Source organism: Talpa occidentalis, unplaced genomic scaffold (assembly GCF_014898055.3).
Source record: "Talpa occidentalis isolate TD23 unplaced genomic scaffold, MPIMG_talOcc4v2.1, whole genome shotgun sequence".
In the NCBI taxonomy this organism is placed as follows: Eukaryota; Metazoa; Chordata; class Mammalia; order Eulipotyphla; family Talpidae; genus Talpa; species Talpa occidentalis.
Genome location: NW_026555331.1, coordinates 44,637,273 through 44,663,693, shown reverse-complemented (window position 1 = coordinate 44,663,693; position 26,421 = coordinate 44,637,273). Strand labels below are relative to the sequence as shown.

Here is a 26,421-nt window from a genome sequence, read left to right as displayed (position 1 = left end):
TAACACTGGGAAGAGGCAGTGTTATATATATATATATATATATATATATATATATATATATATAAGATTTATTTATTTATTTATACAAGCACTGGGTACAGTCAGAAGCGCGGGAGGGTGAGAGAATTCACCAGAGCCAGAGCAGGGAACAGATCAGGCAGAGTGATGAAATACGCTGCTGAGGGGAGCAGCGGGCGGCAGGAGAGGTCTGCCTACCATGTGGGACCCTTGCCCGGCAGCCGGGGATTGAACTGGCGCTGCAGAGGCTGCAGGCAGCTTCACAACCCTGCGCTCAATCGCTGTGCCACCAGGGAGGCCCCCATAAATTGAAGTCTTAACCGCAGGATGTGATTTTAGATGGAAATCAGTTAGATGAGGTCAGATTGGAATCTTTGTAAAATGGGGGTGTTTAGATAGAGACAGACACATATAAGCAAAACCATATGAAGAGACACAGGAACACCACTACCTGACAATGGAGACAGAGATCTGCACATCAAAAAATCCCAAAGATTTGGTCTCCCTGGTGGTGCAAGGGGTAAGGCGCATCCTGTGAAGCTATCCTCAGCCACTGCAGCATGAGTTCGCTCCCAGGCAGGGAGCAACCCACATGGCACAGCAGACCTCTCCTGTCTTGCCCGCTGCTCCCCTCAGCAGTGTATTTCGTCAGTCTGCCTGTTCTGTTCCCCACTCTATCTCTGGTGAATCCTCTCACCGCCCCCGCCCCCTCACCCCCGCATCTCTGGCCTGTACCCCAGTTCTTGTGTGCATAAATAAATAAATTTTTTTTAAAAAATCCCAAAGATTGTCAGCAATCAGGCTAAGAGCCGCCCAGAAACAATTCACCCTCAGAGCTCTCAGAGGGACCCAAACCTCCCACTCCTTGATTCCACTGTTGAGCCTCCAGACTGAGACAATCTATGTGTTATTTAAGCCACTCAGTTTGTGGTCCTTTGTTACCAGTGCCCTAGTAAACCAATACAGGGCTGTGGTAGGCAGGGGCAGAAGAGAAACATCTCTGTGGTATCCTGGAGCTGCCAATGGATTTTTCTGGCAACAGGACAATTACATCCATTTCAGAAACACTTGCAATGAACCTGGCTAACTGCAGGCAACTAACTATGGTGAATTTTATATTAAACCTGTAGAAAGAGGACACAGCCAGGGCAGTTCTTCCCCTCGGCTTCCTGCAGGTGATAAGCATGTGGGGACATGCTTAGGCTGAGGTTTACACACACACACACACGGACTCACCACATTCATCAGGTTCTCATGGTCTGCACTATGCTGTCTGGGCTTCTTTTCTCTGAAATGGAAAACAAACCATTGTAAAATCACATGGGAAACCCAAAATCAAATGTACACTCCCCTTACTTATCCTAGTTTTGATCAACATTGAAGCTCTCTTAGGAACCAGCTTGCATCTTGCCTAAGAAGCAGAAGCTGGACAGTGCTCGCTATCACCCTCCCTAGGTTTACTTGCTGTCACTCTCCCCTTCCCCCAGGAATAGAATATATAGGTTCTCAACCAAAGGACTAAGGTAAGTTGTAGGTTCCTGTTTAATGAACATCCAGACAATCCTTCTCTCTTTGCTTTCTTTTTTTATCTCAGAACTCAAAATCTTTGCATATTCACACGCTGCAATGGGATTGAGCACATAAAGAAAATACAAATTTTGGCAAGTCGTGAAGGGTACATGCTCTCAGAATGAGTCATTTGTACCTCCAGTCTGTGGAAAAGTCCGACGAGTAAAAATAGAATTTATTTTTACTCAGGACAGTCTAAAGAAAGCCATCAGCACGAGAATCCCTTTCCCATATGCGTGTAAATCAAGAGTGACACCTAGTGGGCGAGGAAGTTACTACAGAGGCCTTCCTCCCAGGCCCAGGGGAGCAAAAACTCTGGCCTGTTTCTTCCTCTCTCTGACCAGGCTCCTCCCAGCCTCCCTGGGGGCCTGCGTCCCCAGAGGTTAGGAGCTACTTGAGTATAGTGAGTCCAATCTTTCCGTTTTTGACAGGGACTCAAGTGTAGGAAGTCATATCCAGCTTGTTAAATGTCTCATGAGCTGAGTCTCTTCCGAGGTTACTGAGAAGGGAATTAAAGAGGGTTGTCTAGCTGAGCTGCCTACACGGCACAGTGGTTCCCAGTAACCAGGCCCCCAGGAGGCTGCACATGGTGAAACAGGGTCTCACCAGCCTGAAAATACATACTCCTGCTTAGAATAAACTCTGCTTCTCTCTGAGACAAGATCTCTCTGTGTGTGAATGTGTGTGGGAAGGTGGGTACACAAATTTATGTGAGGGAGACAGAGACAGGGAGGGAGAGAAGGAGGAGGACTGAGGGGTTGTGGGGAGAGAGAGAGAGAGAGAGAGAGAGAGAGAGAGAGAGAGAGAGAGCGAGAGACCTAATTGTAAAAAAAGATGAATATCTCTCACAGAGCATTTTTCTCTTTTAAGAAAACTACTGTTTCTTAATTGCAGTTCTAGATTACAAAACTTTAAAAAATGGTCCCTGCAAAGCCACATAATAGCACAACTTCTCAGTAACTCTCAGGTGGCAGCAAAAATGTTTAATGCACATTATATTTAGATTTCTAAAGGTCTACAGATGGGAAAAGACAGACATTTTGACCAGGATGTACTTGAAAAAGCATCAATAATACCACTCTGGGAAGTTTCACATAAGGGGCTCTTTCAGTTGCTCCCTAGAAAAATCAAATATGGATTTTCATTCAATAATACTCTGGGATCCTTTACTGCAGAGAAGTTAATCTCAGCACAGAAACTTGTGTGGACCTATGGTAGGATTCTATTTATAACAGGCTTTTCATATCAAGAGTCCTCTGGTGACAGGGAATGTGTTTGAAGGTTCCAGTGGATACTCGTGGTTTCTCACCTGTCACAACTGGAGCAGAGGAAGATGAGGAAGGTGATGAGGAAGAATGTGGTGACAGCTGCCAAACATCCCCACAGGACGAGCTGCATCTGTCCGCTGCTCAGGATGCTCCCAGAGGGCCCCATGGCAGGAGTCCAAAGAGGCACCAGCTGATGGAGTAAGTCAGTCCTTCAAAGGTGGAGACATGGGGGCAGAGGGCTATCCTCCTGCAGAGAGATCAACATATTTGGAAACAACGTGGCATGTGAAGCCAGAATGGTGTCATGCCTTCATGTTCCAGGGAAGGCAGGCCTCTGAGGTGAGTGGGGTGGGGTGGGGGGGCAGTGGTGTGCAGTAGGCACTGCACAGGACTGAATTTGATCCTGGAATCTGGGCAAATCCCTTCTCGTGTCTAGGCCTCTGTGTTCTCACCGACAAATGTATAGCAGGTACATACGAGTGCCTGGGACAACATCTGAGGCAAGCACTATCTTGTTATTTTGGTTCAAATAAAGATTCCAAGCACTCCACGGCAAATACATCAATGCTCATTTGGATTCTTTTCCTCCCAAGGAGTATTAGCACTTATTATAGTTTTCACAAAATACAATTTGCATCTTCCCCACTTGTTTCGCTAGTCCCCAAACTGGTTTTTCTTTGAGAAGGTTGAAAGTCCATACAATTAAGAAAATAAAATGTCTTTATATTCACTTCCATCAACAGTTATCTATTCTGAGTAGTTATCTATTCTTTCATTTGGTTCCTGTGAGCACTCAAAAAATACATTTTCAAATGAATGGATGAAGATGTTTGCTAAGAATACATCACCAGCAGCAAATAAAACCTATATTATATATTTATTGTAGCACTATTTACAATAGGTAAGATATGGAAACAACCAAAATGGCCAAAAATAGACAACTGGATCAAGAAGATGTGCTGTATGGGCCTCCCCTGGTGGCACAGTGGTTGAGCGCTGGGTTGTGAGGCTGCCCACAGCCTCTGCAGCACCAGTTCGATCCCCGGCCACAGGTGAGGGTTCCACAAAAAAAAAAAAAAAAAAAAAGATGTGCTCTATTTACACAATGGAATACTATTTAGCAATCAAAAAGATAAATTCATTTGCAGTAACATGGATGGAGCTGGAGGGATTCTGCTTAGTGAAATAAGCCAGAAGGAAAAAGAAAAATATCGGATGGTTTCATTTATAGGAGGAATGTAGGGGAACCAAATAAGAGATCAGTAAAAAAAATAATTATAATAAATTAAAAAATAAAATTAACAGGCAACTATAAATCAGAGACATTCAGCAGGGAAGGAGGAGGGAAAGGGATCAAAACAGGGGCAGGAATGTGTTTTTACACAAGGGACTATGGTTTTATTTATTTATTTTAAAAAGATTTATTTATTTATTTATACAAGCACTGGGAACAGTCAGAAGCATGGGAGGGTGAAAGAATTCACCAGAGCCACAGCGGGGAGCAGAGCAGGCAAAAGGACCGAAGCACACTGCTGAGGGGAGCAGCGGGTGGCAGGAGAGGTCTGCGAGCCATGTGGGACCCTCCTCTGGTGGCCGGGGAGCAGCAGGGGATCGAGCCGGCGCTGCAGAGGCTGTGGGCAGTTTTGCAACCCAGTGTTCAACCGCTGTGCCACCGGGGAGGCCCCACAAGGGACTATTGTGATGGTGCACGGGTGAATTGGTGATGGGACTTTTGTGGGGACTACATCTGAAAGGAGAAAACATGCATTATACAAAAAGGAAGAATGATGTAATATATATCATTTTATATATTAATATATATTTAAAAAGCCCCATATATAAACAATTGTGAATGAGCCTAAGAGCTGCTCATGCTGCATTTTAGTACCTTGTATGTGCCTGGGACTCTACTAGTGCTTTCCTCTTTTCATAGCTGCAGCCCGCCTGTGAAGCCGGCACTGTTAATCCTGTTTTTTTTCAGACAAGGAAGCTGGAAGGCAGAGACCTCAAAGTGTCACAACTGTTAAGTGGCAAGGATGAGTGTGTGAGCCCCACTGTCTGACTCCCGAGGCCCTGGTAGAAGCTGCTTCTTGCTGGGGGGTGTGCTCCCAGCTCCCACAGCAAAGTTTTGTTATGAAAATGGTCAGATCAGTTTTGTAATATATTTTAAGAGTTAAACATCTCGAAAAACAGAGATCTATATCAAAATAACAGTAACTTCTCTTGAGAGGCTTTGTTTCAAGAATACTTGCTTTGCTAAATTCTAGACTGTTCTTATAAAATTCCCTTAATCTTAAGTTTCATGAAAAAAGCAAACATTCTTTTGTCTTATAATGAATCAGAATTCAAAAAAAATTTTTTTCTTGGAAAAACAACTGTCCATGTTTATAGTTACATTTGCATCTCTGGAAGGCTGTGCTTTATTTAGCTGTCAAGGGTTCCCATCAAGCCAGCACCTACTGGCCCAGAGGTAAACAGTCATGATCCCTGAAAAGGACACTATTTTGGTATAAAGGCAGTTCACCTGCCCATATTTCCTCCAGGTGAAATACATCACATTTATTTGAACATTTAGAATTGAAGAACACAGTAAATCCTCACTTAACACTGTAAATAGGTCTTTGGAAATGTGACTCTCAGCAAAATGACTCTATAATGAAACCAGGTCCTCGAATAATGTCCTCTAGTCAAGTAGGAGAGATTGTTATTTTCTCATCAACATTATACTGAAATATTGAACAAAATTATGTTATTTTATAATAAAAAGCCAAAGAAAAAAGTTTATCTACAATGTGTGCAGGAAGAATTCTAAGACATGAAGTCAACTGTTTTCCTTAGGCCCTTAAATCAACATAAACACTTGCTAATGCTCCATAAATACATAAACGGAGCACTTCCTGAGGAATGCAGAACTTCTCCCTCCATGTTTGGTTCTATGTTATGCCCGCATGCATACAGTAATGGATGGTCAAATGACTTTTGCCTGGACAGCTATAACTGAATGAAAATAACCATCACTTGGTTTGTTGATGCAAAGAATAATTCAGTTTAAACTTAGACAACAAATTGGCATCAAAATAAGTTATTCAAATGGATTCAAGCAAGCACATAAATCACAGTGACCTATGAATCTAAATGAAATAAAATTTTATATGCAGTTCCAAGGCATAACACATTTTAGGAAGCCCAAGCAACAGTATCTGTGTTGTACAGATATTTCTTTGTTTCTTCCTTCCTTAATTGACTCATTCATTCATACAACAGATTTTAATGTCCATACATAAAGCGTCAGGTTCTTAGAAAATAGTTTGCTGTATGAATTATTCAAAAGTCAGCAAGCTCTCCTCCTTCAAGTACTTTTCTCTTTCTTTTTCTTAACAAGGGGAAGCCAGCCTACCAGGACAGTGCAGGATGTAGAAGATGAAAGCAAACCATTCTGAGCTACTGAATAAAGGCTGTAACTCAGAGAAAATGTGTCAGAACTCCTGTTTAACTAGGATTTGCTGAAAAGCTACTGAAAGAACAACTTTTTCTCAAAGTTCTCATTGTGGACAAACTCTGATAATGAAAATCATCATCATCTTTGGAAACATGTTTCTGAGTCAGATACAACTAATCCCAACAGCTAGCTTTATGTGGGCGCCTCCCTGACACATGAGCACCACACGGTCACAGCCATGCTGGACGGGGCAGCAGGACCAGCCACCCCTCACTAGATCCCTTCCAGGGGCCTGCACACTGGTGACATCCTGGCTGAGATTATTCCCATTTTGGAGAAGGTCTTTGCCTTTTTACTCTTTACTCCTGGTATCTTTTTCTTGCCTTCTCTTTCCATAATTCTCCTGCCCATTATTTTCCTGGTCATTGCCTTCTTGTATTACTGCTGGCTCATCTACAGCTGTGACAGGATGGCCCCTCCCCCACACATGGAGATGGACGGTCCCTCCCCCACAGGAGTGGATGGACCCCATTAGATACACACATACGGGCCTCCCCGGTGGCACAGTGGTTGAGCGCTGGGTTGCGAAGCTGCCCACAGCCTCTGCAGCGCCGGTTCGATCCCCGGCTGCTCCCTGGCCACCGGAGGAGGGTCCCACATGGTGCGCAGACCTCTCCTGCCGCCCGCTGCTCCCCTCAGCAGTGTACTTCGGTCCATCTGCCTGCTCTGCTCCCTGCTCTGGCTCTGGTGAATTCTCTCACCCTCCCGTGCTTCTGACTGTACCCAGTGCTTGTATAAACAAATAAATAAATGTTTGTTGGTTTTTTTTTTTTTTTTTAAAAGATACACACATACGACTTTCACGTTCTTCCTTCATGGTGGGGATGAGGGTGGATGCACCTTGTCCTGGATGTTCTGGGGTCTTCCATGAAGTGGAATGACCTTTCCTCCCTGGGCTTGACCCTCATGCACTGGTTTCACATAGTGCTTAGGGGTCTGCATTTACTTTGAATAGTGGGGGGAATCAGTCTTTCTGATTCCCTAAGGCTCTTCTTAGGATTATCAAAGGAGGGACAGAGTAAGAGGAGAGGAAGCACAGTGTCTGGGAAGTCAAAAGTTACCTGGGAAATGAAAGAGCCCTGTAGCAGTGATAGCTTTTCCAGACCACACGTGGTGCCCCGTTTCCAGCCAAACTGCACGTGTAAAGACAAAGCAAGACTGCAAAGCCCATGATACTGTACTGGTTCTGATGGCCATCTAACTTCTGCTTATTCCTACAGCAAAATTAAGATGTGTTCTGAAGCGCAGAGGTTGAGCACTGGGCTGCCAAGCTGCCCGCCGCCTCTGCAGCACCGGTTCGATCCCCGGCCCCTGGTGAGGGTCCCACATGGCGCGGCAGGCCTCTCCTGTCTCGCCCTCCGCAGTGCTCCCCTCAGCAGTGTATTTCAGTCAGTCTGCCTGCTCTGCTCCCCGCTCTGGCTCTGGTGAATTCTTTCACCTTCCCGCGCTTCTGACTGTACCCAGTGCTTGTATAAATAAATAAATCTTAAAAAAAAAAAATGTGTTCTGAGTATCCAGAATTTGCCTCTATCATTAAAAATAGATGAATAATTTGGGGATATTGCTCATGTTTTCTAAGGAAAGATATTTAAGCCTGTTTCCCTCAATCCTGTTCTACCCAATTCAATAAAACTGATTTGATTGTAGAATATTATTTCTTCATCAAAGTTGAAAAATATTGTTGACCCACATATATAAATATTTCTTGAATTATTCAACATAAGGAAAAAGAGGATATTTTCTGTACTTCCACTAGCATTTATTATGGCACCAAATGCCCCACTAAGGTTTGTTGTACAAGATGTAAATAATAACAAGTAGCAGTTTAATAGTTTAACTATTTTTTTAGATTAGGCATCATTGTGTGCTGAACTGATATACAGTCATGGCCAGAGACTGTAATTCAATACAAATGTGTGATGTTGCTGAAAGAGCAGCAGTGGTATATTCCTACTCTTATCTCAATTTTGTAGAATTTCTCCCTACTGTGAGAATTTGTCAAGGCCCTGAGAGTAGTCGACTTGAGGTTATTGGACCTATGTTGGGAATTCCTTGTGATGTTGGTCAAGATGATTATCTTGAACTAACATTTCATAATCTCTTATCTTTCATATCCATTAATTTCATGATTTGAATAAATGACTCAATTATTAGAAAAACTGGCCTTTTATTTTAAAAGTGCCATTTTTAACCACCAGGTGGCAGTATAAGTCTATCTTCATCCTTACTCAGCAGGCTCCTCCAAGAGGGACCTGTTATTTTCTGTGTTTGTGCCTTATGCCTGGTGTTTTAATGGTCTTCATTAGCCGGGAATGTCAGCCATCCAAATCAATTTCAACAGGAAAGAAAACAAAAACCAGATGAAATCAATGACAGTTGCAGCCCAAGTGACAGCTCTTTATTTCCTCAGCCAAACATCCTTAGCACGTAGGTGCTCTGATAATGGCCAATTCTGTAAACAATAATTTGGTAGAGTTGGGATGGCTGGTGAGATTAGCTACAGAAGCAGACACCTGAATTCCTTTGAAGCCGGTTTAGATCAGTAATGATAGTTATTACCATTTTACAGCTGTTCTAGTTGACTCATAATTAAGTATGATAGAAACCACCTCCACTCGTCACCCCTCACTGATGGACGAAATAAGGAGGTCAAAGACCCAACCCCATGGGGATTCCTCCCTCCCACAGATTACCAAATGTGGGAAACATGTGGTAAAATGATCCTTCATGAGCTCAGATTAACCAAACAAACGTAACAAAGTCTGGGAAGCCAAATTCTCTGCTGGGCTCCTGTCCCGCTGGGCACACAGGCAGATGCACAGACAAACGCGAAATTCACTTCTCAATGGAATATTTAAGTGTCTTGAGTTTTGTGTTGAAGTATTTCAATTCAGCTAGATTTCTCTTTAGATTAAAAGGACTTGAAAATAGGCAAGTTTGAGACACTGAACTTTGTATGAGTCTAGAAAATTAACCAGGTCTGATGTCAGTGTCAGGAACCACCTAAGCAAATATTTGCTGGCTGCAACAGCTCTGTGCCACAAAAGGTTGCTTCAAAAATCTCCCTGTCTCTCCTTGAGATGGGGGACCAAATAAAGTCATTCATTTAAAAAAGCAGAGGATGATAAGGACTCCAATAAGGATTTTTGTTTGTTATTTCCTGAATCATTTCACAGCATCCCTACAGATCAGTGTCTTCACATTTCTCTCCTGCAGCAGCTTAAGAAAAGCATACTGACTATTAGGGCAAGAGAGGAACGTGGAGAGCTTTAACATTACCAGACCAAGCCCTGTTAACAAGACTCACTATTGAATGCAAAGAGCCAGGCGTTCATTTTAAGAGCGAGTTGTAAATCCTAAGGCTGCCTGTCAGCATAATCTGATTACTTTCTATACATACCAAACCTATTGATCCACACAGGAAATGGGGAAGCTGATTCTTTCAGGGAGAGGGATGTGTGTGGCTGTCACTGGTCTTCAAAAATACATTAAATGTATGTTCCAGAAGTAATAGTTTATTGCTTATAAAACCCCACCGCCATTTTGTTTTTGCTTTCTGAAAAGCCAAAGGCAAGTGATTTTGATGGATAAGGAGTGACAGCTCAGAATGCTTTTCCTCATATCCTAACTTGAAAACCAATTCCCAAAGTTCATTTAAATTTTGAATGTCAAATTTCATAATGAGGGGTGGTGAGTGAAGAGAGAGAGAATGAAAGGGGGAGAGAGGGAGTCTTCTAGACTAGGTGTGAAGCATAAATAAGTCTTACTGGGGTGTTTCAGAAAGTGTGCAGTTTGGGCTTTAGGGTCTGTTTCTCCCTATTTCACATCTCCGTGCATCTAGCCTTAATTAAAAGCTCCTTGAGGCAAGGATGTGTCTACCTCATTTCTACCATGTCCTCAGCATCATCGTGAGCCGGAAAATAGGGCCTCATCAAGAAATGCTTGTTTCTATAGGAAGAATGATGAGTAGATTCCCAAGCCAACTTTCGAAATGCAAGTTTAATAATTTATAAGGTAAGAGAAAGAAGGAGAATAAAGAGATGAGCACGTAGAGCAAACAACTCAAAAACAAGCCAAGCACATCTTAAGATAGAACCTTAACTCTGGAGTGAACGTGTCCCCTGGCTTCGGTGTACTATGCCGGAAGCAGCAGGATGTGTCTTGAGAAAAGTCGCAACACCAGAAATGTCAGAACCTCAGCACATGAATCCTCACCAGCCTCTCATCTCACTGCGTACCCACGCTTGGTATTCTCTGACCCTATCTCAGCAAGAGACAGCAATGGAGATGTGTAGGGTAAATGATTAAATGTTTGTCAGGCTTTTCTGCCCTTCCACCATTAGGACTGATGATGGATCCCTGCGGTCCTGAATGCATGCCTGATGGGGGGCACCTGGAGTAGGGTGTGGGCATACATAGGTGGCATTCACCTGGGCTGAGATGGGGCTTCTAAGGGCGGCATCATAGGGATACCAGGAGAACAAAAAGAGAACAAGACCACAGGAGAGCGCCAGAGAGCCTGGAAAGTGTGACAGTTCCCAGGGGGCTGGGAGGCTGGCAGGTAAACCTTCTGAGAAGTAGCTTTCCTGGGGCTGCTGCTCCCCCTTCCCTGCTTAATTTCACACTCTCCCTCTTTTTTTAAACAAGCCTTCCCCTTCACGACATTACTCAAATTGAAAATGATGAAGCCCTTGCGTCCCCCCTCCTCAAGCGGAAGGCACTGTGAACAGGCCTCTCTACAGCTGCAGCACTAGCGTGTGGCATACAGTAAGCACTTAACAAACAAGTTGAGTGAACAGTTCGGGAGAGGAAAAGCTTCCAAGAAGAGGTAGACATTGACCCAGTGTAGGGTAAGTGAAAAAGGTATCAGGCTTTTCTGCCCTCCCACCATTAGGATTGATGATGGATCCCTGCGGTCCTGAATGCATGCCTGATGGCGGGCACCTGGAATAGGGTGTGGGCATATGTAGATGGGATTCACCTGGGCTAAGACTGGGCTTATAAGGGCGGCATCACCGGGACGCCAGCAGCAGCAGAGAAGCAGAAGCAGTACCACGAGAGAGCAGAGAAGTAGAGAGACCACCAGAGAACGCCGGCAAGCCCAGAAAGAGTGAAGACTTGCCTGCCAGCCTCCCAGCACCCCTGCTTGCTGTGTACCTGGTAAATCCCAATAAAAGCCTGAAAAAGCCACTGAGGGCTCCAGGACTATCTCCTCCTTTACCCCCTGTGCTCGATCATAGGCATCCTGCTCTGTGTCCTCCTGCCCCCTAAACCCAGTTTTCAGAGATGGTAAGAATTTAAAGAAGAAACTCCCAGTCTTCCCAAACGATGCTGAAATTCAATAGGGGAGTGAGGAGTTACAAGATTTCCGCTCCAACTACCTGGCAGGTAAATAACTTTCATGGTGCTGTGTCCATCCTAACGTGCCACCTGGTCGTTCCCCTGGCTCCCCCGGAAATTTCCAAAGCTGCAACAGACTTTGGGTTATCACCCAAAGACTTGAATGAAAAAAACTGAAAGGCCTAAGGGAGCATATACTATGTGACTGTTACTTTTCTATACATTTTGTGATCTAATACTATGACCTCTTGTAACAGGTACCACTGTCGCTACTTTATGAAGAAACGGAAGCTCAAAGTGAAGCGCATCATCTAGGGTCATGAGGCCCACGTTTCCTGACAAGTCTCTCTCTACTGCTGCACACTGCCCTGTGTCTTCAGGGTTGGCGGAGGCCTCCCTTCACCCTGTCCCTCACTCCTGGTGAGGCCTGTGTGGCACAACAGCAGACAGGTAAGGACCTCACCCAGCTTCCTGGCAATGCTCACTCCTCCATCCTGACTTGTTTTTGGCACCAGCAAGAAGCATGTTCACTCCTTCCCAGCTGTGCCTCCCAAGGGAGCAGGAGTGCTTGGCCTGGTCCCAGCCGCTGACTGGAGGCCTGAGGTGTGTTCACACACAGGCCAGTTACTGAGCTCAGGGCTTGTACAGGCCCACCCTGTTAAGCGCTGTTTTGCCCTGTTTCCATTTGGCTGCTGACAAACAATAATTCAGCCACGCTCTCTTAAACTCATAATATTGACAGTAAAAGACTTAACCAAAACCAAATTTCTTTTTTTTTTTTTTTGCTGGGAGGTTCAGAATTTACCAAGTCCCTCTCATAGCTCATGATATTTAAATGACCACATGTGTTGTCACTTGGTTGGCCAGTGGACTAATCTATATGCTCCCGTGTCTGTCACGTACCAATCAGCTTTCACCAAGCCCTTCCCTCACTGTGCTACCTCGTGGAGACTGCACAGCAAAGGACACTTATTCTGGGAAAAGTCAATCCTCAAGATAGAAGCAGCAGGATTTAAGAGGCAGATAATAATTTAAGGTATCTGCCACAGGAGTTCCAGTTAGTAGCATGTGAGACAATGCAGTCCTTTGATGTACTACCTCTAAATGTAAGGGCTGTCCACCCAACAGTTCACATCCTACCCAAGCATTGGTGAGTTGAGAATGTGGTTCAACTTATTACCCAGATCTTATGTCATGGCCACCTGTAATTCTCATCTTCACTATTGTGAAAACAGTAAGAATTCTTGATATTATAAAACATAAAACTTTTTATTGACTTCTACAAAACATCTCCCCCCCCAAAAAAACTTTGCAAATGACTTGCTGCTATTATTGGGAGCATGTAGGGCCAGGGAGATGTCTAAGGAGTGGCTATCTTCACTATAATGAGTCAGAACTTATATTTGAAAATGGAGTTCTCAGGGCTCATCCTCAGGGCTTTCTGCCCCGTGGAAGGGTGTGGTGGGCTCAAGAGGTCTGAGCCCCAAGCATCTTGTGGAGGAAGTGGCAGGGCCATGACCCTTGAGAGCAGAGCTTCTCAAAGGCCAGTCCTGGAGAGGAATTCTCAGCATCATCTGGGAACTTGTTAAGATGCAGATTTCCGGAGGTTTATGAATCAGGAAGTAGGCGATGGGGCCAAAGAATCTGTTTAAACAAGCCCTCCAGGTGACTGTGATGCATGCTGGAATTTGAGGAGAGAGCTCGAAAATAAATAGTGCATGTCATACTTTCATGCATCTACAGATCGGATCACCTGGGTGGCTTGCTAAAGTGCAGGGGTGAGTTCTGCGTTTCTAATGAGCTTCCAGGGAAGGTCTCAGCTGCTGGCCTCATGACCTCAGTGGAGTAGTACTAGCCTGGATGTTCTCCTTCCTGCCAAGTAGGCTTGAAGGGTCAACCATCCAGGTCCTGCTAAAACTTGGCTTTCATCTTACGCAAAGTTATATCAAGATGAGGACAAATCTCCTGGATTCTGGGGCCCTTCTTGGCTCCCCTATAAGTACCCAAATATAGGGCATTTCTTAAACAGCTTCTCTGTTTTCTCCGTTCTGCCCACTGCCTTGCTGTGTGGCCCGAGATAAGTCAGGCCTCCTTGTGCCACCATTTCTCCTGCAAAATGCAGTCCCTAATAAGGTCCCTTTCTGTGTTGTAAGGGCTATCATTTTGTAGAAGTAGCTGCTGAGTTCCAAGGTCTACATCAAAAGTTCAGGACATGACCGACAGGTTCAGGAAATGCTGACTCAACCTGAAATTCCCCATGCGATCAATAGTTTTAACTCCCCAGAAAGCAGTTTTAGTAATTCCCAGGAAAGCCTGATGAGGCCATCCCAGTTAATTAGAAAAGGGGACCATTTCAGTCAGCGTTCAGTACCAGTCATCAATCTCCACAAGCCCCAAACATCAACTGGACTTCTGGCAAAGTCCACGTGGCAGGGCTGGCTTACAAGTCTCTTATTTTTCATTAATATCTAGTTGGCATATTTACACATTTACAATTCCTATTATAACAAACTGAAATATGCAGATGGGCACACACAGGTAATGACAACTCTGCTTAAAATGCTGATGGAAGCTTCTGAGACTTTCTAAAGACAGATGCCCTAACTTAGGAAAATACTACAAATACAGCAAGTGTGAAACGGACACTTGGTAATTTCTAAGCTCAGTACTTAAGTCTGAGGAGGTTCTAAATTTGATAGAACATTCTGGAAAGTTTCCTTGTTTCTATTCTTAAAGATGGTGAGCACTCTAGGTTGACTTCATCACTAATACCTTTAATGATATTTCTTACTTGTTGACACTATGGCATAAAGTATGTTTTACTCCCTGACATTGTGCTAATCATTAAACAATTGCCAAATACCTACTAGGTGTCAAATGCTGTTCCATCTTCTAATCACACCTTGAATGTGAGATTATAGAGGTCTGCTGCAATTCAATAGCAAAATTCAATTTGCAAGAGGTGAAACATTTAGGATTCAGTCCCGAATACATAGATATATTTGGATCAAAGATGAAAAGCACTTATTGTTGAATTTCAAGCATGTGAAATCAAAACTCCCCCAAAGCCTCATGTCCTTTTACTTCCACCATATTGTATGAGAAACAACATTTAGTCACAATTATCGGTGCTTGAATCTGCTCAGCATGATGGCAGAGGCACCGTGGCATTGACGCAGCTGCAGTGCCCTTGGACTGATGTTGTTTCAAGCTGAGACTTGTCCTCAATGTGTCTGGTGGATTCCAAAGACAGCCTTTGCATGTTCACAGGGTGGAAAGGACCACCTCCCATGCACAGCTCATCACAGTCAGGGTCAGCCAGCCGCTGAGAATGGGCCGGATGGCAAGGACCAGGGCAGATACCTCCCCCAATAAATGGGAGAAAACTGCTCTCACTTTACAGTTAAAGCACAGTTTAAAGAAAACTAAATATTCATGGAAGAGGTGGCACATGCATTGAAATTCCTTCTAAGATACAAATAATTGGAATAGAACAAGCATGTGGTGATGAAAGGGGAGGGAAAGAGGAAGATGAGAAGGCTGAGGCAGGAGGGGAACAGAAATGGGGAAATTTTCTGGTAAATTCTTTCTGCTTTACCGCTTTATAGCTGACCTTAATCTATGGGTACACTGTGGATTTAAGAATGGTACATGTTTATAGATGTCTACATACTTCAACAGATATATTTTCCTCTCCTCCTCTGCCCAATTTAGGGATGATATAACTATGTCAATGGAGAGTGGGGGGAGAGATAGGTATAACAGAAGAGCAATAGCTATGCAGATTCTGTCCTTATATGGTCTCCAATGACTAAACATGTAACTCAATAATTAGAATCAGTCACATTTTGGGGGAAGAGGTCCATGTTCATCACAGAGACTATTAATGCCATAGAGAGGGAAAAAAATTACTGTTGGTCTTGACTAGAGATATGACAGTAGGATTGAATAGTATCCCCTCAACTTAAGAGGATGAACGCTTCAACCATGACCTGACTGACTAAGTAGTCTTGATCTGTGTCGAAATGCCAGATCCCCTGTTCCTCCATCTATCGGCCTCTGGGTTTCACTGCCTTCCTTCCTTGACCAGGTGAGACATGGGCCACTGCACTGATGCCCCCAGAAACCCTCAGTTCCTGGGTTATGATCCCTGGGGCTTGTTCCACTGCTGGCCTGGGTCTGATGCTCAGATGGTCTTCTCTAATAGAGCTGGAGTGGGGGCCAAGAATCTGCATTTTAGTGTGCACCCTAAGGAATCCTGAAGTAGGTCATTCATTGAACTCCCTTTGCTCAGAAGTTGCTACAATCCTATAGGTATCCCAGTGAGGTGGGAGTCACTCAGCAAGTCTTCATAAGTTTAGAATTATGCAAAAGTGACAAAGCATCTGGCAAGGGGAATCTGTGGAAGGAGTGAGCAGAGGGTAAGAGGCGATGTTCATGCAAACATGGCTTCTCTACACTATCTTGTTTGAACTGGTTCATCCTGAGAGAGGAAAAAATCTAATCACATATTGAGTCCCAGTGGGCAGAGGTAGTGAAGCTCCAGAGAAAACTATAGGGAGGTCTCTGCGGGGCATCTTTCCTCCTTACAATGCTGCGGAGCTAACACGATTATAAGACCTAATGAACTGCAACTAATACAATTTTGAAAATCTTCATAGCTAACGAAAATCACATCTTATCCCTCAAGACTGCCCTGTTTTTTTCTGTTTATAAGTAATGAATAAAATGGAAGTTGTAGGTTAAGACAGTGTTTATGAAGTCAGTATAATTTGAAGGGTTTTATATTTTGAATGCATGGTGGTTTCCCAGTAGAAGGATCACATTGGGAACTTATCTTATATGCCACGGTATAAGAATTTTTTGGAGAGACCTAGAGTATGGATTTATTTTTCTCCCCTGCTGAGTGAGTTCAAAGAAAGCACTTTGTCAGATAATCACTCTGCCCCAATTTTCATTTTTTTCTTGGAAAGTAGAAAGCAAGAAAATTCTTCAAATTGCACAATGAGAACTGATATCAAGTATGGCTTAAACATCCATCCTCTCTCATTCCCCTCAATTCTCTATACCTATATGTTGTCACCCCTTTTGGGGAATTTTAAAGCATTACATTGAGAGGTGCAGGAGGTCAACGTAAAGTGGCAAAGCTCAGAAAAAAGCCAAATGTCCAAGTTACTCAGTTTTAACTTTAATTTATTCATGAAAGAAATACAGGTATTTATGGTGTGTAAGGTAAAACTATTAAGAATGTAAACGGAACATGGGAACTCAAAGAAATTTTGCACATGGAGTCAGAAATGTGCATTCACTCTTCTCTGGCATTCAGGCTTTGGGTAGATGTTCCAGGTTGTGCTGAGAGCATAGCTGGTAGCTGTGCCCCCTAGAGGACTGGAGTATGTACTGCAGAGCCATAACAGCAGCTCTGTAGATAAATACCACAGAACTAATACAGTCGTTTTAATTATTCCTCATGCCTCTCTTATAGGAAAACTACAAGAAAAACATACTTTCGAAATGGAACAAATAGATATGTTTTCAGGATAAAATGTAAACATTTAGGAAAATCGAGGTAGTTGTTGACTCCTAGCTATTGCTACTGGGTAAAAAATTTAGTATTTATTATTTTAATTCACTTGCAATAAGGGACTTCATTCTAGGTCTTTCTAGAAGAAATTATTTCTAACTGTGATGTGATTTCTCAACACTAAATCTAAAACAAGACCACAGCATATCTTAAATGGGTATGATTTAGTCATTTTTTCAGTTCTTTGCTTAAGGCCTTTCTCCAAAATCTTTAAAATTCTACTTCATGTTCTTAATATGTTAGCATATTATATCAGCAACAAGGACAACTGGCCCATGAGTAATCACTGACACACTCTGTCTCATCTTACTGAGAACGTAATTAAGAACAATCTTAGGTGTTCCACAACATTTACTAATGTAGCATGAGTCTTTGATTCTGTAGCCAGCATCCATCTGAGACACCAAGGTGTATGATTTAAGTATAGTTCCCAAACTATTAACACTTTCCCTAAGACTGTACCAGAATACTACTACTGTAAGAATTAAAAAGGGTAACGATAGACTGACATCAAATCCCAATCTCCTTCATTTCCTAACAGAGTGTGATCTGCCCCTTACCCCTAGTTTATTACTGGATTAGGTTTGCAGATGAACAAAAGGTTGCTCCCTTGCCCCATTGCTAACTGGAATATGAATGTCCACGTTGTGGTTGACACAGTCCTGGAGGCATCAGCTGGGGGTTATACTTAGTAGCAGCTGAAATTACAAACCAAATAATGTCCTCAAAAGGTAGCTTTTATAAAATAGCAATAGAAGAATCTGGTAATTTGTTTATCTGCATGTCTTGGTAAAGCTATTAATGACATTTTTTCTATTACACAGAACATAAAGCTCTACGTGTCTGTGTGATAAACTCAAGAGATTTTAATGCTGGGAAGAGGTTTTATAGTCTGATGAATTAGTTTGCCTCTTTTTATAACAACTACACATACAAAAATCATATTTCCTTTTCTCTTTCCGCCTTTGGCTGGAAGCTCAAAGCTGTAATTATCCTTCAATTATAGCAATTACCTTGGTCTAGCTCTTTCTTTCCTCTCTCTACACCAACCCCAATTACAAGTTTTTGATTTCAGACATTTTGAAAAATCTTATGCAAGGGTCTTTATTATAACAACATCAATGCTTTTTTTTTAGATGTAGATCTTAATTTCTAAATGTTGCATACATGAAACTTTAATTACTGCAGACTATTTCCTTACATATTTTTTAAGTTCTCAATGTTTAGATTAGACTTCAGAAGGAAGATAATTTTTAAAAAATGATGAAGGATGGAAGGAAGTAAGGAAGAAAGAAAAAATAAAGGGAAGAAAAGACTTTCCCACCAAATTGATCTTTGGGATCCTAAGTTCTGATATCCAATGAAAATAAGTGAAAGTGTCCAGATGAAAAGATATGAGATGTTAAGACTAATATGATTAAGATCAAACTAACTTTATCCTAAGACTATAGAGAATTACTAAATTTGTCTGAATTAAACTAGCATTTTCAATCTTGGCTATACATTAGAATTGCTTGCAAAATGTTTTATTATATACTAATGCCAGATATAACCCTAGAAATTGGCTAAACTGAATTGGGTCTGGATGTTGATATTTGTAAATGTGTCCCAGAAGTTTGAATATAGTTATGGCTGAAAATTAGTTAGACCATTCATATTTTAAACTCTTAACTAGCAACTTCCTCTTATTTCTTATAGTATTATAATAGATCATAATGTCAGACTGTGATAATATAAAACAGATACAACTCATCATTTCTCTTCCTACACAAGTCTATGCTTTTTGCACATTAATACCCTTAGAATCCAAGCTAAGGGAGGTAATGGAGTCTATTAACAGAAAGAGCTATCTGAACTTGCAACATAAAGACTTAAATTTATGGAAATGAAGCCATGTTTTTTGCTTATCTGCTATATTCTTCCTACATATTTTTCTCTGTGTCCTTCAAAATACTAGTCTAAAATTGGTATGGCTAATTATAATTTACTAACTGATAAATTATAATGGCATTTTCAGATATCTTCAAATACTAAAATTTCAACATGAAATATGTAAGTTCATGTACCACTCTTTTTAGGTTTCATGTCAAAACTGATCCAAAATGTATTCATTTTCTCTCCACTTGCAAAGTGATTCATAACTCTTAGAGGTAAAGAGTAGACTAGAAATCATGCTACTATGACAACACTTTTGCTTTAGGTTTTGGGCTACTTTAGCTTTGCCCTTGATCTTCATTGCTTAAATGGACACAATATATTTTCTTCAGCTCAAATTGATCAACGGTTTTGAAGGCCTACCATAAGCCAGGCGGACTCAACCCCTCTGACCTCCACTGGTTCCTTAGTTTCCTTGGCCATGACCTTCCACACCCATAGGCTTTACCTTCCTACTCTTTTGGTATAAGACTATTACATTGAACTATATGCAGCATTTATATCACAATACAAGTCAAAAATATATATGTCTTACACAAACTCCTTGCTGATTTTACAAGATATATTTCCTTCTGACACTCTTGGGCATTCATAAAATGATGGGATGACTATGATTAAGCATATTCAACTTGATCTTTTATGCTTTCTGGGTAGGTACTGGAATGGTCATCTTTGAGGTTCACACAAACCTGATTCCTCTTCATTTTTTCCCATCCTTTTCAAATACGTTCTCAAGGAAGCCTTTGTGCAATCATTCTAAAGTCTTCCCATCCACCCCAACTCAGCCTTTATCCCATTACTCCATCTTTCTTTCCTGTTATCCTTACCTGAAAGCACATTATTTACTAATTTTTGTGTTTACTGCTGTACACATGACCTCTGGAACATAAGCTCCTTGAGCACAGACACCCTTTGATTTTGCGGCTCTAACTCCAGCACCTAAAACTGTACCAGGCTTAGTAAATACTGATGGAACGAATGAATGCCTATCTTTGCAGTTTTACCAAAATAGTTCCAAATATAGTCGTGTATTTTTAAGGTTGAAACTGAAACTATCGATGTGAATAGCTAATACATGGAAGATAGTAAATAGGTAATCAATAATCATGAACAGCTACAATTTTAACCTGTAATTCCTTGCACAGTACACACATGCTGGGATTTGAATTAGAAGCACAGAGGCAGCCACTTTTGCAGAGAAGGCGATTTGCCCCCTCTGCTTCCCTGACCTCTGACTGGCTCAAACCTTCTGCCAAGGAGAGCTGCTCTGTTTGCACACCTTGCAATCTGGACTGTTATTTTCATTCCTAGCAGAAAGCCACTAGACTTGACACTGCATTCCAACCTTCAGTTGAGATTTCTCTATTCCACTTTATGGGATAAAGCACTATGTTTATTTGGCATAACGTCTTTAGTCTATTATAGAAATGATTTTGGGTCTCAGGCTATTGCTCATTTCTATACATGTCTGGCTCAGGAAAAGAGTTACATTGCAAAAAAACATCCAACTTGATATTGGTAGCTTATTATAACCGTGGATCTTTTGTCAGTAATCCTACCCTTCCATTACTACCACAAGATACTAATATTACTGGCTGGGAAATCAGCTGTAATATCTTCAGGACAAATCCTACTGACATATGGAATCGACAGTTGGACACTACCTCTATTCTGAGGCGCTTCTGTTTGGTCTAGACTAGTGCTTTATTTAAGCCATATTGATAGTACACTCTGCCAGCCTTCCAAATATGAGCTTCTGTTTTCATGTCAGCTCTGTTCAGTATCTTCAGTATTTCAGTTTTCCATTCAGTACAGGAAAGTATATTTGATACCACTATCAAAGTCAGCCACAGTTTTTTTTTTCTTGTGAAACATGCATAGTTTCAGAGCCCTTGCCCAGAAAAGGCACTCAAGAAATATTAGTTCCATCTGCAGTTTTCCTTGTTTAAACAAGAACTTGTTTTATTCAAAAGTGCACTTACAGAAGAATCTGCATCTTTTAAAAACTCAATGTATATAGAGTATTTGTATGTATAGGTAGTATCTGATTATTCACCTTTGCTAGTTAATTAGAGCTATGTTAAATTCAAATGATAAATTGAAATCATTACCAAAATAAAATCAACCTTTATCAGTATAAGAATCAGCTGCTTCCATTGCAGGAAGTTTGATGACAGTACAAAGTTTTATTATTATTTTTAAAAGATTTATTTATTCATATAAGAACTTGGGTGCAGGCCATAGGTGCCGGGGGTGAGAGGATTCACCAGAGACAGTGGAGAACAGAACAGGCAGATGGGCTGAAATACAATGCTGAGGGGAGCAGCAGATGAGCCAGGAGAGGTCTGCTGTGCCATGTGGGTGGCTCCCTGGCCGGGTTTCGAACCTGCATTGCAGTGGCTGCGGATAACCCCATAGGCTGTGTTCCAACCCATTGTGCCACCAGGAAGGCCCCTAGTATAAAGTTTTAAAAGATGGTGAATCTTGCTTATCCAAATCCTACACACACACGATTTATACACACACACACACACATATGTACATCTACACATACATATATATACACATACATATATAATTGCATTTATAAAGGAATGGTAGTATGAAATGATGTGAATGTTTTTCAAAAATACTATTTTAAGGGATGATCAATTCAAATGTATTTAAAATACAATTCAATTTCAAATAGAATTTCACAGAAATTTACATGAAACAGGGCCTCCTTGGTGGCGCAGGCGGTTGAGCGGCACACTGTGAAGCTGTCTGCAGCCTCTGCAGTGTGGGTTCAATCCCGGCCGGCCAAGGAGAAACCCACATGGCACGGCAGACTCTCCTGCTTCACCTGCTGCTCCCCTCAGCACTGTATTTCGGTCCTTCCGCCTGTTCTGTTCCCCTCTCTGTCTCTGGTGAATCCTCTCACCCTCCCACACATCTGGCCTGTACCCTGGTTCTTGTATAACTAAATCTTTTTTTAAAAAAAATTTACATGAAACTACGTAATGCATGGAGTAGACTGTAGACAATCACAAAGCTAACTCACAATTTAAAAGAATTTCCTAGCAATGACCATCCAAGACTGATCAAACCACAGGGTTAAGCTTGATGGTGGACTTTATAGTGGGTGAGTCAGTATTACTGCACCTGAACCCACTGATGAATCTTAATGTCATGAAAAGAGATGCAACCAGACACGGGGCTATGTGATGCAAGAGGAAGCACTAACTTTAAAGTCTTCTTGCTGAAAACGTGAACCTGAACTGACTAAGCCTCCAGATGTAACCACAAGGCTTGCTTGTGTTTCTTTCTCTCTCTCATCTTTAATCACTTAAAGGATCAAATAGCAATCAAGTCTGTGTCTACTTCTAACAGCTAACTCATATTCACAAGACTGTGAGTTAAGATTCTCTGTGCATAAGTTGCTCTCTGTGTATACATTTGTGTAAAAAAAAAAAATTAAGATCAACTTTTATATGTGTAACTTGTATAACTACCCACAATGATTGCCATCAGTGTGTCAATTAAAATGCAATTGTATCAGATGTAAGGAAATGAAGATGACAAACTCTGGTGGTAAACCACACATTTGAGAAGACACTCCCAGAACTTGGCTCATATGTTCTCTCTCTGGTTGTGAAACATTGCGGTTCTTGTTCTTTGAGGTTTAGTCTTACATCCTTGTCCTTATTTGCATTATACTTTTCTCTGGGCGTTTTATACACATCCATGGTTTCAATTCTCATTGGGTTCCTTGATTTCCAATTCATATCTCCAGTCCCTGCCTTTACTTTGAGCTCTAGAGCCTATATCCAGTGCATCTGAACCTCTCCACCTAGATGCCCCCAGGCTCTCTGTCTCAGTGTGCACAAGGCTGGATTCCACAATGCAGGGTTCCTCCTCCAAGGCTTCTTTCTCTGTGAATGGTGCCACCTTCAGGGACTAAACAAGGTCCTCCCATTTATCATCCTCCCAGTCTTCCCTCTCCCCATTCCAGTATATAGCCCAACATCCCAGGCACTTGGATAAATTTCAATCATTTTTTTTTTTAGAGATTTATTTATTTATTTGTACAAGCACTGGGTACAGTCAGAAGCACGGGAGGGTGAGAGAATTCACCAGAGCCAGAGCGGGAAGCAGAACAGGCCGAACGACAAAGTACACTGCTGAGGGGAGCAGTGGGCGGCAGGAGAGGTCTGCGCGCCTTATGGGACCCTCACCAGTGGCTGGGGATCGAACTGGCGCTGCAGAGGCTGTGAGCAGCTTTGCAACCCAGCGCTCAACCACTGCGCCACCAGGGGAGGCCCCAAAATCATTTCTTCAACTAGTTCTTGTCTCTGCATACCCAGAATCAGCCCCCTGCTCCAAATCACCAGCATCTCTTGTTTTGGTTACTGTATTCATGATCCTGCCCTCCAACCTCATTCTTTAACCTCTGTGAGAGGGATCGTTTCCAAAAGAAAATCTGGTCAGCTCAAACGCTCTTCTTAAAACCCACTCATGATTTCCCACTGATCAAGAGGGTAAAGAAAATGAAATCAGGGGCCTCCCCGGTGGTGCAGCAGGTTGAGCACAGTGCTGTGAGGCTGTCTGCAGTCTCTGCAGCGCCGGTTTGATTCCTGGCCAGCCAGGGAGATTCCCACATGGTGCAGCAGACCTCTCCTGTCTTTCCTGCTGTTCCCCTCAGCAGTGTATTTCGGTCCTTCTGCCTGTTCTGTTCCCTGCTCTGTCTCTGGTGGATTCTCTCACCCTCCCGCGCCTCTGGCCTGTAGCCCAGTGCTTGTATAAATAAATAAATCTTAAAAAAAAAAGGAAATGAAACAAGGTAGCTTACTGTTTCCTATAAATTCTGGATTTTCCCTCCCTCCCACCTCTTCTCTTTCTAATCTCTCAATGTGTCCATCCCATCACTTCCTCCCTACCTTGGAATCTCTTTAGCGCTCCCTGCCATTCCCCTAGTTAAGTTCTACCACCCATCAGTTGCCAGGAAATCCTTCCCACACACAAGGTTATTACCTACTGCAATATGTGTTTTTCTCTTTCACAACGCCTAATTTCCCCTACTATGAAATCACACCTGACGAGCAGTCAGGAGACACTATCATCTGACATCTGGTGGTACCTGGCAATCTGTCCTCCTGTCACAGTTAGGTAATCTTACTGGCTCTGGAGACTCTGGTCTTGATTCATTTTTGTTTTCATAGTTAGTTTTAAGGCATGAGGTCAGATTTAAGAGAGGGCCTATTTACATTCTTTTTTTTCTTTAAAAGTCTGCTACTATAAATTGTCACATAATTCTTTTTGACTGTCTAGCAATATACCATTTTATTATCTTGTGAACTTACAAGTTCAGAGTTTCAGAGAGTTAAATGAGCACAAAATCTGAAACTAATATGGATTTATGAAAAGCATATCAGTCTAACTTAGCACTTTTTACAGTAGGCTATAAAAGGATAATACTGTATCATTATTAATAATACAGTGAAAATATATGGGCTTACGAGTCTGACAGACATAGGTTAAAACCTACTTTGCGGTAAGTCACCACTGGATCCAGGCTGAGTTTTCTGACCTGAGTCATTTACTCACCTACAGAGACCCCAGAGGTGTCTCCACCTCCCCTCACCCCATGGACACACAGTGGCTAACATTACCTTACTTTTGTGTAGTACTTTACCTTATCAAACATTTTCACAGATTTTGTTTTTTGAGTAGTTCAGCAATCTTGTGAAAAACTTAAGGCAGCAATCTTGTGAAAAACTTAAGGAAAAACTTAAACTTATTTTTTATTGATGTTTACAAGTGAGGAAACAATAGACCTGAGAGATGAAGCGGCTGCCTCAATCCAACCTAACCTGGGAAAAAGTAGAGCTCTCCCAGCCTTCTACTCTAATTCCTATATTCTTTCCTCATTATAGATCAGATTAGAAAAAAAAGTTGTTGCATATAGAGTGAGGTTCTTGTCAACAAGCCAGGAAGTGATAAAGGAAAACTTTTCCCCTCCCCAAAGCATGATGGTTCCCCCCACCTTTTTTTTTTTAAAGACACAACTCAACCTGCTCATCCTATCTTCTATTTTTTTCCCCATTCTTCTTTCTTTACCTGAAGAAAACATCAGCACAAAAGTAGTGATCACCACTAACACTTAAGTGGTGATCAACACTTAAGTCAGTTGTTGGGTAATCATAAGGAAGGGTGGGGACTGGGGCAAACTGTTATTTCACATCCTCCAAGTGGAATGCTGGTTGCCATTCTTTTAAAGACATGGCATCCACTGAAAAGGACAAAGTTTTATGTGTGAAAGGGTTTGTTATTCAATGGCAGCCTGTGAGAACTTGTGTGAACACTATGGATTTATTCTTTGACATCTATGCCATAGAACTAGTTCTTATGTTTTATGAATCATCTACAATTTGAAGGATAAAATAGGATTTCCAACAGCTTTTTACCTACGTGCTGAATGTAAAATGTTTAATATACTACCAATTCTTTACAGTAGTAATATGAAAAACCTCAGAATGTTTGAGGGATCTTTGAGAGCTAGATCAATATGTTATTGCAGCCACTTAAAATATTTGCAGGGTTTGCAATGGTAAAATGTTCTTATTTTGGGATCATAGACCTGCATATAATTTCTAGCTTGGCAAACAAATGACCAAAAATATGGAATTCCCTTTAAAGATATTATGTATAAATAGAGTCATAAAATTTAGAACAGCAAGTCCCAGATGGTCTATTAGTATCAACAAAAACCACTTTCTTTGCCAACATGAATTTCACAAGGCAAAAATCATTCTTAGGCACACAGACACAGACATATCAAGTCTACAAATACGTATTACCATATGCTTGGTACCAGGTTAGGTACTTTACTACATGGCCCATAAACCATCACTTTACAACAAACTCTGAGTGTTTGAAATGAACTGTTTATTCTTTATGGTAAAGGCACTAATAGAAAGAGGGACCTGTACTCCGTGATTTAAAGTACGACAGCATGATGACTATAGATGTAACCAGCAGGTTTAAAACAGAAGCAAAACCACCAACAAACCTGTTAGTGCTGGACATTTTAACTTATATTTCATATTTTTGACAATCTAAATTTCTGATACTCAATTTTGCGTTGTCAATAACCTAATCACTATCAATGCGATGGAACTGCCACATAAATATAAGTATCTTTATGTGATCATTATTGAAGAACAATGGAA

General features: G+C 41.8%; 1 protein-coding gene across 1 annotated transcript in view; it reads right to left on the bottom strand.

Moving 5' to 3' along the window:
• Positions 1–26,421, bottom strand: part of PAG1 (phosphoprotein membrane anchor with glycosphingolipid microdomains 1) — a 130,458-nt gene that overhangs the window by 15,421 nt on the left and 88,616 nt on the right. The window contains exons 4-5 of the mRNA XM_037504902.2: positions 2,897–3,102; positions 1,255–1,306 (exon numbers count right to left, since the gene is read on the bottom strand). Coding sequence (XP_037360799.1) covers positions 1,255–1,306; positions 2,897–3,021 — 177 coding nt within the window. The 5' untranslated portion in view covers positions 3,022–3,102. The remainder of the gene's footprint in view (positions 1–1,254; positions 1,307–2,896; positions 3,103–26,421) is intronic.